This window comes from Geotrypetes seraphini, chromosome 16 (genome assembly GCF_902459505.1).
Source record: "Geotrypetes seraphini chromosome 16, aGeoSer1.1, whole genome shotgun sequence".
NCBI classification, from domain to species: Eukaryota; Metazoa; Chordata; class Amphibia; order Gymnophiona; family Dermophiidae; genus Geotrypetes; species Geotrypetes seraphini.
The window spans coordinates 960,744-980,489 of NC_047099.1; the positions used below are offsets into that span (position 1 = coordinate 960,744).

The following is a 19,746-nucleotide window of genomic DNA, read 5'->3' on the forward strand; positions in this document are numbered from 1 at the left end:
TTCCCCTAGCCTTTGAAAAAGTGAAAAATGGATTCACTTTTACCTGTTCTACCCCCTTTCAGATTTTGTAGACCTCTCAGTTGTCTCTTTTCCAAGCTGATGAGCCCTAATCTTTTTAGCCTTTCCTCACATGAGAGGAGTTCTGTCCCCTATCACTTTGGTCGATCTTCTTTGAACCTTTTCTAATTATGCTATTAGGGTCATTTTCAAAACACTGACTAAGACATCCAAAAAACAGCATAAATCGGCACTTGGGATGTTTTTCTCGCCAAAATGTCCAAATGCCGATTTTCAAAACAGTCTCTCTGGACGTCTTGCAAGCTGTCCTAGCCGCTGTTCATCCAAAACTAAAAGGGGGGTGTTGGAAGCGTGTTCTGGTCTGGCTTTGGGCAGGCTTAGACTTAGACATCTGGTGGTAATAACTGAGCCTTTCCAAGGACATCCTGGACAGACTTAGATGTTCTGAGCTAGACCTGTTTTAATGTGTCTAAGAGTCAAAAAGATCCCTAAACTAACTGGAGGGATTAAGATATCATCCTCCCCAGTAGTTCCTGACCCCCTTCCACCCCTTAGAGATCTTCCCCAGGTACATTAGATAGAGTTGAAGCTCTGGAATGAGAGGGCAAAGGATGACGTGAAGAGGCGATAGGCTCAAGAGTAATCTAAGGACAGCAGTAATGATTTGCCATCAATTTTTGTATTGTAACATACTAAGATTGTTGAAAAATAATATGCTTAGCTATACACCAAACGGGTCACTACGTTTTGAGAATTTAGCTCTACTGAAGACAAATGTTAACCCAAGGCTTATGGAGACTGACAAAATGACTTTATGCTGTGCCGGAATTAAAATATGGAACTCCCTTGTAGGCCCAATACGAAACTGTAGTGAAAAGGGCATGTTTAGAAAATTACTCAAGACGCAATTCTTTGTAGATGCTTTTTAGCCAATACTTTTCCGCTCTCCACAGTTGATGATTTATTCATGATTCTCATTATATAAGCTATGGTATCAGTTTGTAGATATGATTCCTCATGATTGTTTGTGTGTCTGTTTTATCATGTTTTTATAAAATTATGTATGGAAATGATGTAAACCGTTTAAACGGCAAAGAAATTTTTAAAATAAATACTTTTTTACAGAAAGGGTGGTAGAGACAGAGAATGTGTCTGAATTCAAGAAGGCCTGGGATCTCTCTGAGAAAGAGAGAATGGTTAGGGCGGATGGGCAGTCTGGGTGGGCCATTTGGCCTTGATCTGCCATCATGTTTCTTCTTGTCTTTTGCTGCTGGCTTTCCCTCCACCACCCCATCTTTGTCCCTAGGACGCATTTTGAGGTGAAAAACAAGAGCCTTTCCCTTGCTATAGCGTTGCTTTTGTTTCATGTTTATCGTGGCACTTAGCTCGGCCACACATTCAGCGACAGAGGCCGCGCCTAGACTAGGCGACGTTGCGTCTTTGCGTCATATTTGCTCCACGTGACACCTGCGGATTCTATGGAGAGCACTGCGCAATGCCAGCTCCCCTTAAGCACTCTGGGCTTTGGCGGAACGCCCTGATTGGCTCAGGCGCCTCAGTCTCCTCCCCTTGGGCCTGCAGCACCTTCCCGGTGCATCCTGGGACGCCACAGGCTCCGTTTCTCTTTTTCGTCCTGGGAGGGGCCTCGTGGGCCCGAGCCAATCAGAGCTGCTTCTGGTACGTCCCAGAAGGGGGACGGCCAGTTCGCTGGTTGCTAAGGGTCCGTCGGAGCCTAAGGCTCTGATTGGCTCAGGCGCCCAAGTCCCGTCTTCTGGGAAGGGCCGTGGGCGCTTGAGCCAATCAGAACCCTAGGCACGTCCCAGGATGCAGCGGGAAGGGGACGCCAGTTCCCTGGTTGCTAAGGCTCTGTTTGTTGTGGTTGTGGTTTTCAATTGACAGCTCTGAAATGTCAGACGCAGACGACGACGTTGTAGACGAGGATGAAGAGGAACTCGAGGCTGAGCCAGAGGAGGGAGAAGAGAGTGCAAAAGAAGGGGAGGAGGAGGGGGAAGAGGAGGAAGAAGAGGAAAAAGAACAGGTGAGATGGCAGGGAGGGTGGGGGGATGGGCTGGGGGGCATCTGGGCCTCATGACCTTCTCCTTTTTGCTCCGCAGCCTCCCCCCGCTGTGGTCCTGACCGAGGAGATGCTGAATGAAGCCCTCTCACTGCTCTGTAAAACTGGCAACGGACTGGCTCATGCCTACGTCAAGGTGGAGCTGAAGGATCGGCAAGTATTTCGCCACCACGCTTGACCAGCAGAGGGGTAGAGATGCTGCTCCTGGCTCTCTGGGGTTTGGGATGGGGGGGTCGTCTCGCTGACACTCTCTAGGTTATCTCTTGCTTCCCTGTCTCTCCATAGTGACTTGACGGACATCGAAATCCTCTCGTCATACATTCATCTGCGTTATGTCAACGTCTCTCAGAACCACTTGCAGGACATTTCGCCGCTGAACTCCCTCACCCATCTGCTGTGGTTGAAAGCGGACCAGAACCTGCTCGTGCACATACAGCTGAACGAACTGCCCTATCTGCAGATTGCCAACTTTAGCCATAACCACCTCAAGGAACTTGGAGGCATCAGCCACCCCCGTCTGGAGTCGCTCAATCTGAACGGTAGGTTCCGACCACCCTTGTTTCATAGCATCACTGAAAACAAGCCAAGCTGTCATGTGATTATCTGAGAACGTGGCTTTTCAAGAAGTCTCTGCTAGTGGTTACGTACTCTTTCAGAAACCTTATCTTTCATTATACATGTATAATTCTATGTAGCAATATGCTGCTTGTAACCCGCCTAGAACTCTGATTTGTGAGCATTCGGCAGGATATAAGATTCCACGTAACATAACATCTCTGAATGAACAGTATCTTTCGGAACTTTCTGGAAAGGCTGAGCATGAACTGCTTTAGAACAGAGCCATGCTATTTCCTGCTGTGACGTGTAGTGTGGACTCAGAAGAGCAGGCCCTGTAGCTTCCTTAATAATAACTTTAAGTCCAGCTCCTCAAAGCCAATGCTGGCACCACAAAGCCACACCAACTGCCAGTGGTCAGGCTCTGCCACAACCTGAGTCTGGGTTGTTTTTTTTTAAGCCCTTCACAATACAATCTGCTTTTCACTATTCTCTTAGTCTATCTTGATCTCTCCTCTGCCTTTGATCACTCTCTACTTCTTCACAGACTGCTCCATCAGTATTTCAGGCACTGTCTTGTCCTAGTTTTCAAGCTATCTCTTAGGCCGCACATTTCAATTAGCACATGGTAACTCATTCTCTTCATCCTTTCCCCTTTATTCTGGTGTTCTGCAGAGCTCTACCCTACCTCTTCATTCCTTACTCTTAACTACTGTCTGCCATTGGCTCAAATCTAATTTGTTATTACTTAATACCTGTAAATGTGAAGCTATTCTGTTCTCCAGTCACACTTCATCTCATGCTGCCCCTCATGCCAAACCACTTTCCCTTAAAGACTTTGAGAAACAACTTGGTGTACCTAAATTGATGTGGTGGTTTGCTCATTTTTGTTTGCTGTGCACCAGAATCGCTTCTTGCATGCCTTATCCATACACTATTTCTTGTTTTAGTTATTTTGTGTCTCAATTACTTTAACTCCCTCCAATTACTTTAACTGACCTCCCCCTTCTACTTCCTGAAAAAGCTTCAGCTTATTCATTCTTCTACTATTAAACTGCTTCACTGTGCACATGGATTTGAATATTGCCTCCCTGTATCTTAACATGTCAAATACAAGATCCTTCTCCTTCTGTTTAAGGGTCACTTTCTTTTGGCACCAGGTTATATTAAACAATCTTTTGATTTCCTAGAACCCCCTCTTCCCCTGCCCTTAGACTTACCATCTAGCATGAATCTGCCTTTAGTTATCCTGGCTCAGTCTGAGGAACTCCCTTCCTCTGCCACTCAAATTCCAAACCTCTCTCTGCCTTCAGATCATTGCTCAAAACCCATTTCTTTACTCTCACCTCTGGCCAATCCATATCCTGACCCTCTGAGCTTTTGCCAGGTACTAGTGATCTGGGTTGGCCACCGTGAGAACAGGCAACTGGGCTTGATGGACCATTGGTCTGACTCAGGAAGGCTAAGATTCTCTTTCCCCTTCCTAAAAATAATCCAATTAATATTCAGCAGTACTGGCATTCTGTCTGAATTGTCAGCAGCCCAGAGTGTATGTGTAGTGCAGTCACTGGAACTGGCTCCAACAAGAGCGATGATATTAGACACTGGAGGAATAGCCAGGTAATTTATTTTCTGTCAGCCCTTTTCATCGTAAATATGGATAGTAACGAAACATCAGCGCTATGCATGTCACTGGGCACTCTCTCCTCCATGCCGAGTCCCAAGGAATCAGAGCGCCAGGGTTCCAGTGGCATTAAGTGGTTAATATTTCAGCATGATATAAACAGGTTTTACTTGAAATCTGTTTTTATTAACAAGAAAAAAACACCAACAATGTCAATATGACAGGCAACAAAAACACTGTTTTACAAGTAGAGATACCCGCCAAAGAGGACTGGCAATGTGGCAAAGAGGACGGCGAAAAGGGCAAACAGAATGCTAGGAATGATAAAGAAGGGGATCACGAACAGATTGGAGAAGATTATCATGCCTGCGTACCGGGCCATGGTGCGCTCTCACCTGGAGTACTGCATCTTCCTTTCTTTCACATGCTCACTCCAATTTTTGTCTTTCTCTCACTCTAATTGGTTGCCTCTCCTCTGCCGCCGCAAAGCGGCTGCCTGCCGGACTCCTCCCCCAATCAGCCATACTTGCTTGCCTCTCCTCTGCCGCCGCGAAGCAGCAGCCCGCCGGACTCCTCCCCCAATCAGGTCAGCACATGTCCCACTTAGTTGGACTCTCTGCGGCGCACGCCTTGCATCACGGCACTCCTGCACCTTTTACCACCCTGATGTAGCTTTAAGTTTGAAACTGCTGTCTATTGTTTTATTGTTTTACCTGTTTTATCTGGACTTACTGTTTTGTTTTATTTTAGCCATACTTGCTTGCCTCTCCACTTAGTTGGACCTGCTCCTTAGTTCGCTCCTTCGTGTGCTACCCGAGGGCGCCTTTACAGCAAAACCGGTTTGTCGTTTTTTAGCCCTATTAAGCCACAAAACCATTGGCTTAGCCTACCTTATATTTTATGTCTTAATGACCTCACTATGTTTCCTATACACAAGAATATCCCAGTTCATTGGGGTCATAGACCTTCTTCATACAGACCCCCTAGAAACCTTCCAAGCACAATTTTGACTATTCCTACTTCAACTTTACTCCCAAGTGATTCAATATTAAATACTTCTGTACCAGTCCATAGAAATTCCGCTTCTAATTACTTTACTCTAAAGCTAGGGTTAATTAACTCAAGATCTCTTAAAAGCAAGCATCACCTTTTAAAGGATGCTATTCTTCATCAGAATCTACACATTCTCTGTATTACTGAAACTTGACTTTCAGAAGGTGAGGAAGCTTATCTTTCTTTTTGCTGTCCTCCTAATTACGATTATTATTGGAACCACCGCCACAATTGTAAAGGTGGAGGCCTAGCTATTATCTTTCACAAGAATTTAGTTAAGATACGTGACCAACCCGCTAATAATGCCGTTATTGAATATCTTCACGCCAAAATTAATTTAAATCATCAAATTGACCTCCTTCTACTCTACATTCCTCACCTATAGACCACACAAAGCTAACTTCTCTTCAGAATTTAATATTTGACTTTTGTTCAGCTTCTAGCTATCCTTTAATTTTGGGGGACTTTAATATTCATTTCGATAATCCTACTAACTCAAACACTTTAAATACACTAAACTTCTTCAAAACATTGGATCTGCAAACCCTGATCCATGAACCAACACATTCGGCTCAACACACTCTTGACATGATTCTTACACCCAAATCTCAAAATATCTCTCATTCAGTCCCGTGCATCTCTCCTGTACCTTGGTCCGACCATTATTTTATTTCGCTTAACTTCTATTTCTCCAAACTACTACTACCAAACCGTTCTTCTGAAATCAAAAAGATCTCATTTAGGGACTTTTCTAAACTTCAAACCTCTGACATCACACCTTTTTTCTGCACTTCTACTACTATCCCCAACTTTAATTCTATTGAGGAACAACTACAATTCTGGAATTCCTCTCTCGAAACTCTTGTGAACACTAAAATACCTATGATTTCAAAAACCATTTCTGCTCGTAAACTTAGTAATCCATGGTACTCGGAAGAACTTTCTTTGTTAAAAACACAACTTCACTCTTTAGAAAAGAAATGGCAATCATCCAAAACTCCATCTAACCTTCAACATTTTAGAGAAAAGGCCTCTTTTTACAAAAATAAAATCACTCAGGCAAAAAAAACATATTATGCCAATAAAATTCAAAAAGCAAAAAATTCCTCTGCTCTATTCACTATACTAAAATCCACTAACCCAGAGACAAAAAACAGTACTACTAATCAAATATCTACTCTAAAAGCACAGAGTCTGGCAGACTACTTCTGCAAAAAAATTGCCACTATCTGACAAAATTTGGCTGGTAACAAGATAAACAATCCTTCAATGACGATACAACTAATTTTATACCCACAGCCAAATGCACTAATTTCAAAATACCAACTTTAGGGGATATAGAAGGCAATCTTAAATCAATCAATCTAAATAAAGGGCTCTCGATTAGAAATCATCCCTCCATTTTATCTAAAAAAAATTCTTTGCTTGTTTCGGACCTTTCATCCTTTCACTTATTCAAAACAGTCTACTCACTGCAACTGTTCCCATTTCTTGGAAAACCTCAATTATTACTCCAAATCTAAGAAACTATAAAGTCAGTCAGGACGATACTTCCAATTACCGCCCAATTTCCAATTTACCTTTTCTAATGAAATTAACTGAAAAACTGGTTTTTGAACAACTTTCAGACTTTATTATATTTATAGAGTAGAGAAGATTATTTACATTGTCCAATTTGACACGGACTAGAGGACATGTAATGAAGCTAAGGGGGGACAGGTTCAGGACTAATGTCAGGAAGTTCTGCTTCACTCAGAGAGTGGTTGACACCTGGAATGCCCTCCCAGAGGAGATTATTGCGGAATCGACCGTCCTAGGCTTCAAGAGCAAACTAGATGCATATCTCCTTAAGAGAGGCATATAAAGATATGGTGGACTATAAATTACGCCAGGTGTACACCTGGCAGGGCCTCCGCGTGTGCAGATCGCCGGACTTGATGGACCGAAGGTCTGATCCGGAGATGGCAGTTCTTATGTTCTTATTGAATCCTCGAATGCCCTCCACCCAAATCAAACTGGATTTCGAAAACACCACAACACAGAATATTCGATGATTGGTCTTGTAACTAACATCCACTACTACTTAGACCATCACAAATCCATTGCCCTTTTTTCGTTGGACTTATCTGCAGCGTTCGATACCATTGACCATGAACTTTTTTTTTTTTTATAATTCTTTATTCATTTTCATATTTTACATGAAGTGTACAAAATATTAAGTTACAACTAATATACATAATATCACTTTTATATCTATTACATAATATTCTGAACAAATTTTTTTAATCCCCTCTCCCACCCCCCACCCTTCAAGTACTTTCCAATCACCTTATACTTATTGTATACCATATTATAACATGTTATGTAAAATTATTTTCACTACCCCCCCCTCCATGTGTGCCATAAAGAAGACAAGAAAAAGAAGAAGATAAATCCTACTATTCATTCAGTACAATACTTTGTCAATGGCCCCCATATTTTTATAAATTTAGGATATGTCCCTCTTTGTATTGCTATTACTCTTTCCATTTTGAATATATGACAAATTGTATTCCACCAAAATGTATAATTAAGGTTACTATGATTCTTCCAGTTATTGGTTATATGCTGAATGGCAACCCCTGTCATGACTAGTAAAAGCTTGTTATTCTCTGGTGAAATTTGACTTTTTTTCCTCATCATCATTCCAAATAATACGGTATCATATGAGAGTGCTACATGATTTTCCAACAATTCATTAATTTGAGGCCAAATAGCATTCCAAAAAATTTTAATATGGGGACAATAATAAAGTAAATGATCTAATGTCCCAGGTTCCAGATTACAATGCCAGCATCTATTGGACTTATAACTATCTAATTTTTGCAAACGTACAGGGGTCCAAAACACTCTATGTAACAAAAATAACCATGTTTGTCTCATAGATGCTGACACTGTACATCTCATTCTCCAAGACCAAATTAGTGGCCAATGAGATGCAGTAATTTGATGCTTAATCTCAATGCTCCAAATGTCTCTTAGACCATTTTTTGGTTTTTTATTCAAATATCCAGATATTAATTTATACCACAATGCGGCTTGATGTCCTAGGAAGTCTGCTTGAAAACATAAGAACTTTAAACTATATTGATTATTCAATGTTTTCCATTCAGGGAACCCAACCTGAATGGCCTGCTTCAATTGCAACCATTTAAAACTTTGTTTTTTACTAAGACCAAATCTATGTTGCAATTGTGAAAATTCCAGCAGTTTACCTTCCGAAATAACATCATTCAGAGATCTAATGCCTGCAATAATCCATTCCTTCCAAAGGATTTGAGCTCCGCCAATTTTAATCTTGGAGTTTATCCATAAAGACTGATTAGTTGACTTGTTTATTGGGACAGGTGTTAATTTACTAATAAACCTCAACGTTTTCCAAGTATCCATTAATATCTTATTTTCTCTGTATCTTCTAGGCATGTTGATACTTGGAAGATGAACTAAATTTAGGGGAAACATAAGGCGCCATTGCAAATATAACCAATCCGGTGCATTATCTATCAGTTCTGGGAGGATCCAATACATACCCTGATGTAAAATATAGGCTTGATGGTACCTATAAAAATTTGGAAAATTTACCCCTCCCTCCTTAATTGATTTTTGCAAAGATACCAAAGCTATTCTATGCGTTTTACCGAGCCAAAGAAATTTTGTTAAAATGCTATTAAGCTTTTTATAAAAGGACCCCTGAAAATAAATAGGTATCATACTCATTTGGTAGCAAACTACAGGCAAGATCATCATTTTAATAGTTTGAACTCTCCCCCACCAAGAAAGATGTAACGGATTCCATTGCTCACATAACTCTGTAACTCTTTTCAATACAAATTTTTCATTTTCTTTTACTGTATCTTCAATTGTATTTTTAACTTGAACGCCAAGATATTTAAATCCTTCTTCTTTCCATATGAACGGAAAAGCGTCAAATAATCCTTTTACACAATGAACATTTAAAGGTATAAGTTCAGACTTACTCCAATTAATTTTATAACCTGAAAATTTGCCAAACATATCAATTAATTCCAATAGACAAGATAAGGTAGACTCTGGATTCCTCAAATAAAGTAAAATATCATCCGCATAAGCTGAAATTTTATATTCCATATCAGAATATGGAATACCCTGTATCCCCCTTGCTTGCTGTATTGCTAACAATAAGGGTTCTAATACAACATCAAATAACAAAGGAGATAAAGGACAACCTTGTCTAACTCCCCTCTGCAATTGAAAACCATCAGATATCATATTATTAATATTTAATCTTGCAATCGGGAAGCTATACAATGTTTTTACCATTTGTATAAATCCAGAACCTATACCAAACCATTCTAAAGCCTGATACATAAAATTCCATTCTACCCTATCAAACGCTTTTTCTGCATCCAAGGAAACTGTAAAAGCCGCTTCATCCATTTTTTTTGATAAATTTAACATATGAAACAATAATCTAGAGTTATTAGAGGAATGTCTTTTAGCAACGAAACCCGTCTGATGCGTGTCTATAATATGTGGGAGAGCTTTGGCTAATCTCAAAGCCAAAATTTTCGCCAAAAGTTTATTATCCACATTTATTAAAGATATAGGCCTGTAGTCTGAAACCAAAGTAGGATCTTTATTTGGCTTAGGCAAAACAATTACTACTGATTCAGCCATAGTACCTTTAATATCACCTTTTATAAGTTGTGTCTGATATAAATTTAGTAAATATGGGGAAAGGACATTTTGAAATGTTTTATAAAATTCTACTGTATAACCATCACCACCTGGAGCGGATCCAACTCTAAGAGATCTCAACGCTGTTTCTAATTCTTTTAATGATATAGGTTCATCTAAACTCCGTTTTATATGATCAGGAACCTTAGGTCCAATAATTAAATCTAAAAAATTTTTACCATCTTTTTGCCTCTCCAAATAAGGCTCGGAAGAATACAGGTCCTTATAAAATTTTAGAAATTGCTTTAAAATTATATCCGTTTGATTGGTTATTATACCATTATCATCTTTTATCCCATTAATGTTAGTTCTTCTTTTTTTTTTGCTTTAAAATAATTTGCCAATAATCTTCCCGCCTTATTAGAATTTCCATAATACATTGTCTGTTTGGAAAACAAGTCTCTTCTTATCATTTTTTAAGCTAATTCGTTATATTTACCTTTTGCTTTCAAAAGAGCTTGTAATACATCATGTTCCCATTTGCTTACCAATTTAGTTTCTAGTATTTTAATTTCTTTTTCTAACTCTATATACTGTTTTTTAATCTGTTTCCTAACAAAAGCCGAATATGATATAATATGACCTCTCATAGTCGCTTTAAAAGCGTCCCATACATTTTCAATAGATGTATCTTCCACTAAATTAATTTGAAAGAAATCACTAATTTGTGTTTTAAAATTTTCCAAAAATTTTTTATCCACAAGCAATGCATTATCAAATCTCCAAAGAGGTCTTCTATTTTCTAATTGATCTAATTGTAAATCTATCCATACTCCCGCATGATCCGAAATGATAATGGGATCAATGGAAGCCTTAATCACTTGCTGCACCTTATGTGATGAAATAAAAATATAATCTATTCTTGAAAATGATTTATGAACCTGTGAACAAAATGAAAATTCCTGATCATTAAAATGAAGAATACGCCATATATCCTTCAAATCACATGATTGAACCAAATTATCTAAATCTAAAGATTTTATACTTTTACCTGGTTTTTTATCCATTAATGGATCCATTACAGCATTAAAATCTCCAGCCACCACTAAATTAGAAGCAGCCAGTGGTAACAACATACTCTGCAATTTTTTAAAGAATTCTGATTGATTCGAATTAGGGGCATATATATTGAACAACGTCAGGGCATTATTTCCCATACTTATATCAACATGTAGCCATCTTCCATGTGGGTCTGAATTTACTATCTTAAAATTGGCCATACACTTTTTTTTATAAGAACTGCTACTCCTGCTTTTTTACTCTCTGCTGGAGCAAAAAAACATTCTTTCACCCACCCACCCGTTAGTTTCTGTGATTGCTTTATATTAAGATGGGTCTCCTGCAGACAATAAACATCCGCGTTTTGCTTCTTTAAAAATGATAATACCTTTTTCCTTTTGATTACATGATTCAGGCCATTGACATTAATAGAAAATATCTTAAAAGACATAATATATTTTATACTCCTTAACATAATCTTCCTCTTCCCTTCTTCCATAACTAAGATCTAAAAAACTTCTCCCCATGGCACACATTCTTACCTCCAAATTACCCAATCCCTTATTAATCTTTTCCTTAATCATCCTAGTAATATCTTTAATACCCACCTTCTTCCCCCCCCTCCCCCCCAATATAAGGACACACATTGGACAGTAATCCCAACTTCACCCCTCCCCCCCAGGCAACCAATATTTATTAATAACCCCTTTATCCTTTATTGAGACAAACTCACTACCTCTCCACAATATATCTAATTATATCTCTCTTCTAATCATAAAACCTTTTTTCTTTTTTCCATTTTAAAGTACGGTAATTAATTTCTCTATCTATTATTTAACCTTTAGTCACATAACCATATTTATTTCCTAACATTCCATTAATGCATTTTTATCATTTCACCAATCTCTAATTCATTCCCCCAATATTTTATTTCATTCAAGAAAATTCTATCATAGTCATATATTTAATAAAAAGTATCATTTTCCTATATCTTATATTATCTAATCCATCTTCTCCTATCCTCCTTTAAATATCCAACAACAAATATCCATCTCTTCATATATTTTTGTTAAAAAAAAAAAAACTTTTCAATTTTATAAGTTTTTATCCCCTATTTGTATTTAAACATTTGTATTTCATTTTCAAAATATTTTTTTTCCCTTTTTCCCCCCTTTTTATATTTCCTCTTCTCCAAATTAAATCCAATCTTTTTAAAACTATATTATCACAACATCAATCTTTACATTCCTTCAGCTACCAATAAATTCTTATGTATCTTTCTTTTATATTATTCATTTTCATAGTAACATAGTAGATGACGGCAGATAAAGACCCGAATGGTCCATCCAGTCTGCCCAACCTGATTCAATTTAAATTTTTTTTTTTTTTTTCCTTCTTAGCTATTTCTGGGCGAGAATCCAAAGCTCTACCCGGTACTGTGCCTGAGTTCCAACTGCCAAAATCTCCGTCAAGACCCACTCCAGCCCATCTACACCCTCCCAGCCATTGAAGCCCTCCCCAGCCCATCCTCCACCAAACGGCCATACACAGACACAGACCGTGCAAGTCTGCCCAGTTACTGGCCTAGTTCAATATTTAATATTATTTTCTGATTCTAAATCCTCTGTGTTCATCCCACGCTTCTTTGAACTCAGTCACAGTTTTACTCTCCACCACCTCTCTCGGGAGCGCATTCCAGGCATCCACCACCCTCTCCGTAAAGTAGAATTTCCTAACATTGCCCCTGAATCTACCACCCCTCAACCTCAAATTATGTCCTCTGGTTTTACCATTTTCCTTTCTCTGGAAAAGATTTTGTTCTACGTTAATACCCTTTAAGTATTTGAACGTCTGAATCATATCTCCCCTGTCTCTCCTTTCCTCTAGGGTATACATATTCAGGTCTTCCAGTCTCTCCTCATACGTCTTCTGGCGCAAGCCTCCTATCATTTTCGTCGCCCTCCTCTGGACCGCCTCAAGTCTTCTTACGTCTTTCGCCAGATACGGTCTCCAAAACTGAACACAATACTCCAAGTGGGGCCTCACCAATGACCTGTACAGGGGCATCAACACCTTCTTCCTTCTACTGACTACGCCTCTCTTTATACAGCCCAGAATCCTTCTGGCAGCAGCCACTGCCTTATCACACTGTTTTTTCACCTTTAGATCTTCGGACACTATCACCCCAAGGTCCCTCTCTCCGTCCGTGCATATCAGCTTCTCTCCTCCCAGCATATACGGTTCCTTCCTATTATTAATCCCCAAATGCATTACTCTGCATTTCTTTGCATTGAATTTTAGTTGCCAGGCATTAGACCATTCCTCTAACTTTTGCAGATCCTTTTTCATATTTTCCACTCCCTCTTCGGTGTCTACTCTGTTACAAATCTTGGTATCATCTGCAAAAAGGCACACTTTTCCTTCTAGCCCTTCAGCAATGTCACTTACATACATATTGAACAGGATTGGCCCCAGCACCGAACCCTGAGGGACTCCACTAGTCACCTTTCCTTCCTTCGAGCGACTTCCATTAACCACCACCCTCTGGCGTCTGTCCGATAGCCAGTTTCTGACCCAGTTCACCACTTTGGGTCCTAACTTCAGCCCTTCAAGTTTGTTCAACAGCCTCCTATGAGGAACTGTATCAAAGGCTTTGCTGAAATCCAAGTAAATTACATCTAGCATATGTCCTTGATCCAGCTCTCTGGTCACCCAATCAAAAAATTCAATCAGGTTCGTTTGGCACGATTTACCTTTTGTAAAGCCATGTTGCCTCGGATCCTGTAACCCATTAGATTCAAGGAAATACACTATCCTTTCTTTCAGCAACACTTCCATTATTTTTCCAACAACTGAAGTGAGGCTCACCGGCCTGTAGTTTCCTGCTTCATCCCTGTGACCACTTTTATGAATAGGGACCACATCCGCTCTCCTCCAATCCCCAGGAATCACTCCCGTCTCCAGAGATTTGTTGAACAAGTCTTTAATAGGACTCGCCAGAACCTCTCTGAGTTCCCTTAGTATCCTGGGATGGATCCCGTCTGGTCCCATCGCTTTGTCCACCTTCAGTTTTTCAAGTTGCTCATAAACACCCTCCTCCGTGAACGGCGCAGAATCTACTCCATTTTCTCGTGTAACTTTGCCGGACAATCTCGGTCCTTCTCCAGGATTTTCTTCTGTGAACACAGAACAGAAGTATTTGTTTAGCACATTTGCTTTCTCCTCATCACTCTCCACATATTTGTTCCCAGCATCTTTTAGCCTAGCAATTCCATTTTTTATCTTCCTCCTTTCACTAATATATCTGAAAAAATTTTTATCTCCCTTTTTTACATTTTTAGCCATTTGTTCTTCCGCCTGTGCCTTCGCTAAACGTATCTCTCTCTTGGCTTCTTTCAGTTTCACCCTGTAGTCCTTTCTGCTCTCCTCTTCTTGGGTTTTTTTATATTTCATTTTCCTTTCCTTTACTTGCATTTAAATATCATATAACTTGTCCTTTCTATCATTAGTCCATTCTGCAATCTTTTCCTTATTGTCCTTTCATTCTTTACTTTCTCCTTTTCTGATTTATTAAATAAACTGAACTTTCATATTTATTTCTTATCTCCATCCATCCACTCTTAAAGACTTTTGACTGCCAATTGTCATTCATTTTTTTTTTTTATAATATCCTTTTAGTCTATCAGTCCTGCTTTCTCCTGCTTCACATCTATTTATTTTCCTATTCAGTCTTCACTTTTCCTTTTGTGTTAATTTGTCCAGTCCTTTAATCCTTCTTGTTCATTCTTTACTCCAACCATCCATCTTTCAGTCTCCTAAAATTCAGTCTAATAACTTCACTTTAATGTCTTTCCAGTCTATCCTTCTTTCTTCTTTACATTCTTTTATTTTCTTTTTCACTTGTCCATTTTTATTTCCTGTTCTTTGTTGCATATTCTTCTTTTTCCAACAAACAAAAGTCCCATAGTTCTTTATATTTAATTTTTTGTTCAATATCCACCAATCCAGTCTTAGTATTTATCCCTTCATTTCAACACCCATTGTGCTAAAATGACATAGGTTCTGATTTTGAAAGAAAGGTCTTTAGTTTTTCCGGATCAACAAAATACAAAGATTTATCCCCACAAGATACCCTCATTTTTGCTGGGTAATATAACCCATACTTATATACTTTTTCCTTTAATTGAGATCTCAGATCAAGGAATTTCTTCCTACTATTTGCTGTATTTTTAGCAAAGTCTGGTAAAAACCATATTTTGGATCCTTTATAGTTTAAGTTTTTATCTTTTCTATTGCTTGCTGGTATCTTAACATCTTGAATATTAATGGTCTTGGTCTCCCTTGATTTTCCAGACTCTTTATTGGAATCCTGTGTGCCCGTTCTATTTCCAAAGGCTGTTTGAAATCCAACTGCAATAATCTAGGAATTAAATTTTCTAAAAACTGTATTGCATTTTTCCCTTACAAATTTTCCTGTATTCCAAAAAGTTTTATATTCTTTTTTCTTCCACGGTTTTCGTAATCTTCCAGCTGACTTTTCAATTGAATTATTTCCAAACTGTCATTTTTGCATCTTTTTCCTTCACATTCTAAGCTCTCCATTTTAACTTCTAACTCTGTTGTTCTTTTATTAGCTACTTCCATTTGTCTGTGTATATTCAGGATTTCTTCCTTCAGTTCTGCCATATTACTCACAGTCTCTGTCAGCATTTGTTTGATTTGCCTCAGTTCCCCCATAACTTCAGCTTTGCTTAACTCCTCCGATACATCAGCAGGAAGCGGAACCTTACTCGGGGTAATTTGATCCTGCTTCTGCCTTTTCACAGCCCCTCCGGTTTCATTCTTACTCTGTCGGGTGCTCGCCATGCTCCCGCTGTCCTCTCCGATGTTTTCAGCCGAAAACAGTTTAAAAGGAAATCTTTATTTATTCAACGGTTGCCCAGGTAAGAGGAGCGCTGCGATCACACGACCATTTTGTGTGCGCGCTAAGCCAAGCCCCTCTTGACCATGAACCTTTACTGAATCGGTTGGAATCTTTAGGTATAGGTGGTCAAGTTCTGAACTGGTTAACTTCTTTTCTCTCAGACCGTTCTTCCAGAGTCAGATTTAATGATGACTATTCTACACCTTACTCTCTTACCTATGGGATACCCCAAGGTTCTATTCTGTCACCTCTCTTATTTAACATTTTTCTCTCTCCACTACTCACCATTTCGCAATCACTAGGTTTTACATCATTCTTCTATGCAGATGATATTCAACTTCTGCACCCTTTTGACCCGGAAAATGATGAAGAAATAACTGCTATCAATAAAAAATTGGCTAAGTTCTAATAAATTAGCATTAAACATTCAAAAATCTAAAACTATGTTCTTCACATGGAAAAAAGACTTAATGCCAATATCATCATTCATCCTAGATAATATTCCCTTAGTGTCAGTACCTACGCTAAAAATTCTAGGAGTAGTGGTTGATGTTGACTTATCATTTCATAATCACATCAGTCAAATAGTTAAATCTTGTTTCCATAAACTACGTCTGATTCGTTCAATCTCTACATTTTTAGACCCTAAATCTGTTAATATATTAATCCATTCCATGATCATAGCTAAAATCGATTATTGTAACTCCCTTCTAATCAACATAACACAAAAAGAAAAAAGACGGCTTCAGATAAAGCACAGTTACTTACTGTAACAGGTGTTATCCAGGGACAGCAGGCAGATATTCCCACACATGGGTGACGTCAGCAACGGAGCCCCGCAGCGGACAGCCTCGAAAGCAAACTTGCTTGAAGATCTCGAACTTTCGAGTGCTGCATCGCGCATGCGCGCGTGCCATCCCGCCCGAACTAGGGGGCGCATCTCCTGTGAGGATCCTCAGTTCAGATACCAAGCCAAGAAGCCAACCAGGGGAGGTGGGTGGGTTGTGGGAATATCTGCCTGCTGTCCCTGGATAACACCTGTTACGGTAAGTAACTGTGCTTTATCCCAGGACAAGCAGGCAGCATATTCCCACACATGGGTGACCTCCAAGCTAAGTAAAAAGGGAGGAGGGAAGTTGGCAATTTATGAGAAAAGATTTTTCAAAACAGATTGGCCAAAATGGCCATCCCTCCTGGATAAAGTATCCAGACAGTAATGAGAGGTGAAAGTATGAACCGAGGACCAAGTAGCAGCTTTGCAAATTTCCTCAATAGGAGTTGATCTGAGGAAAGCAACAGAAGCCGCCACAGCTCGAACTTTGTGGCCCGTCACTCGACCTTGTAGAGGAAGACCAGCCTGAGCATAGCAAAAAGAAATACAAGCAGCCATCCAGTTGGAGATGGTACGCTTCGAGACAGGACGGCCCAACCTATTTGGATCAAAAGAAAGGAAAAGTTGAGGAGAAGTCCTGTGAGGTTGAGTACGTTGAAGATAAAACGCCAACGCACGTTTACAGTCCAAAGTATGTAGAGACGCCTCACCAGTGTGAGAATGCGGCTTAGGAAAAAATACTGGTAGCACAATAGATTGATTTAAATGAAAATCAGACACTACTTTAGGTAAGAATTTTGGATGTGTACGTAGAACCACCTTATCATGGTGAAAAACTGTGAAAGGCGGATCCGAGACTAAAGCTTGCAACTCACTGACTCGACGAGCCGAAGTGAGGGCAATTAAGAAAACAACTTTCCAAGTAAGATATTTAAAATGAGACAAGTCAATAGGCTCAAACGGAGGTTTCATCAGTTGAGCCAGAACCACATTAAGATCCCAAACCACAGGAAGCGGTTTAACTGGAGGATGGAGATTGAAAAGTCCCTTCATAAAACGAGCAACCAGAGGATGTGCCGAGAGAGGTTTTCCATCCAGAGGTTGATGAAAAGCAGCAATGGCACTAAGATGAACTCTAATAGAGGTGGATTGAAGGCCAGACTGAGATAAATGAAGCAAATAATCCAGAACTGAATTTAGAGGGGAAGATTTCGGTTGAAGACTATGAGTGGAACACCAAGCCGAGAACCTGGTCCACTTATGACCATAACATTGACGAGTGGACGGTTTTCTGGACGCCAGAAAGACATCCTGAACAGACTGAGAAAATTGAGAAGGATCAGTCAAGTGGAAAGGAACCAAGCCGTCAAGTGAAGAGACTGTAGGTTGGGATGAAGTAAAGACCCCTGACTCTGAGTGAGCAGTGAAGGAAAAACTGGTAGAAGAAGAGGGTGCAGGGATGATGCTGAGTTGAAGAAGAAGAGAGAACCAAGGTTGTCGGGGCCACCTGGGAGCTATGAGAATCATTGTGGCATGGTCCGACTTCAATTTGACCAGAGTTCTGAGAATTAGAGGGAATGGAGGGAATGCATAAAGAAACTGACCCCTCCAATCCAGAAGAAAAGCATCCGCCTCTAGACGAAGAGGCGAGAAAATGCGGGAACAAAAGAGAGGAAGTTTGAAGTTGTTGGGTGACGCAAAGAGATCCACCCGAGGAGTTCCCCATCGAGCAAATACTCGACGAAGTGTAGGGGAATTGAGCGTCCATTCGTGAGGTAGAAGCAGACGACTCAATTTGTCTGCAAGGCAATTCTGTTGACCCTGAATATATACCGCCCTGAGAAGGATGTTGTGAGAAATCGCCCAATGCCACAACCTCAGAGCTTCCTTACAAAGGGAGTGGGAGCCCGTCCCACCCTGTTTGTTGACATAATACATCGCTACTTGATTGTCCGTCCGAACAAGGACTACTTGGTCGTGAAGGAGGTGAAGAAAAGCTTTGAGAGCAAGAAAGATCGCTCTGAGTTCCAACAGATTGATGTGACAACGACGATCTGTGGCGGTCCACAACCCTTGCGTACGGAGACCATCTATGTGGGCTCCCCATGCGTATTCGGATGAATCTGTTGTGAGTACTTTCTGATGAGGAAGGTGGTGAAACTGCAAACCTCTGGAAAGATTGGAAGAGAGCATCCACCAGTGGAGAGACTTCTTTAATAAAGGCGTCACCGCTATGTGACAAGAAGGCGGATCTAGGCCCTGCTGCCACTGAGACACCAGAGTCCACTGAGGGACGCGAAGGTGGAGTCTTGCAAAGGGAGTTACATGTACCGTAGATGCCATATGCCCGAGGAGGACCATCATTTGACGAGCCGTGAGCGTTGACATAGAAATTACGCGATGACAAAGGTGTAGTAGGGTTTCTTGACGATTGAGAGGAAGGAAAGCTCTCATGTGAACCGAGTCCAATACTGCGCCAATAAATTGGATCGATTGAGTTGGAACTAGCTGAGATTTTGGAAAGTTGATATGAAACCCCAGACTTTGAAAAAAAGAAATAGTCTAAAGGGTCGCTTGAGTAACCCCTGGAAGAGAAGGGGCTTTGATAAGCCAATCGTCGAGGTAAGGAAATACCTGAAGCCCTCGAGCACGAAGGGCTGCAGCTACCATGACTAGACACTTGGTAAAGACCCTGGGGGAGGTCGCCAAGCCAAACGGAAGAACCCTGTATTGAAGATGAAGGTTCCCCACCTTGAACCAGAGATATTTGCGGAATTTCGGATGAACAGGAATGTGAGTATAAGCCTCTTTGAGGTCCAGTGAGCACATCCAATCTCTCTGATCCATGAGAGAATACAAAACTGGAAGAGAGAGCATTTGAAACTTCTCTTTGACTAGAAATTTGTTGAGAG

General features: G+C 40.1%; 2 protein-coding genes across 4 annotated transcripts in view; one reads left to right on the top strand and one right to left on the bottom strand.

Moving 5' to 3' along the window:
* The window catches only part of ENO2 (enolase 2), a 73,672-nt gene that overhangs the window by 12,542 nt on the left and 41,384 nt on the right, over positions 1-19,746 (bottom strand). Inside the window, exon 1 of one of the 3 annotated variants that reach the window (XM_033924177.1) lies at positions 16,288-16,581. The exons of the other annotated variants lie outside the window; for them this stretch is intronic. The gene's annotated coding sequence lies outside the window, so the exon portion shown is untranslated. Of the gene's footprint in view, positions 1-16,287; positions 16,582-19,746 lie in introns of those variants that run through there. 3 annotated transcript variants of the gene reach the window in all.
* Positions 1,656-19,746, top strand: part of LRRC23 (leucine rich repeat containing 23) — a 53,955-nt gene continuing 35,864 nt past the window's right edge. Inside the window, exons 1-3 of the mRNA XM_033924182.1 lie at positions 1,656-2,056; positions 2,133-2,245; positions 2,378-2,631. Of these exons, the coding sequence (XP_033780073.1) occupies positions 1,925-2,056; positions 2,133-2,245; positions 2,378-2,631 (499 nt within the window). The 5' untranslated portion in view covers positions 1,656-1,924. The remainder of the gene's footprint in view (positions 2,057-2,132; positions 2,246-2,377; positions 2,632-19,746) is intronic.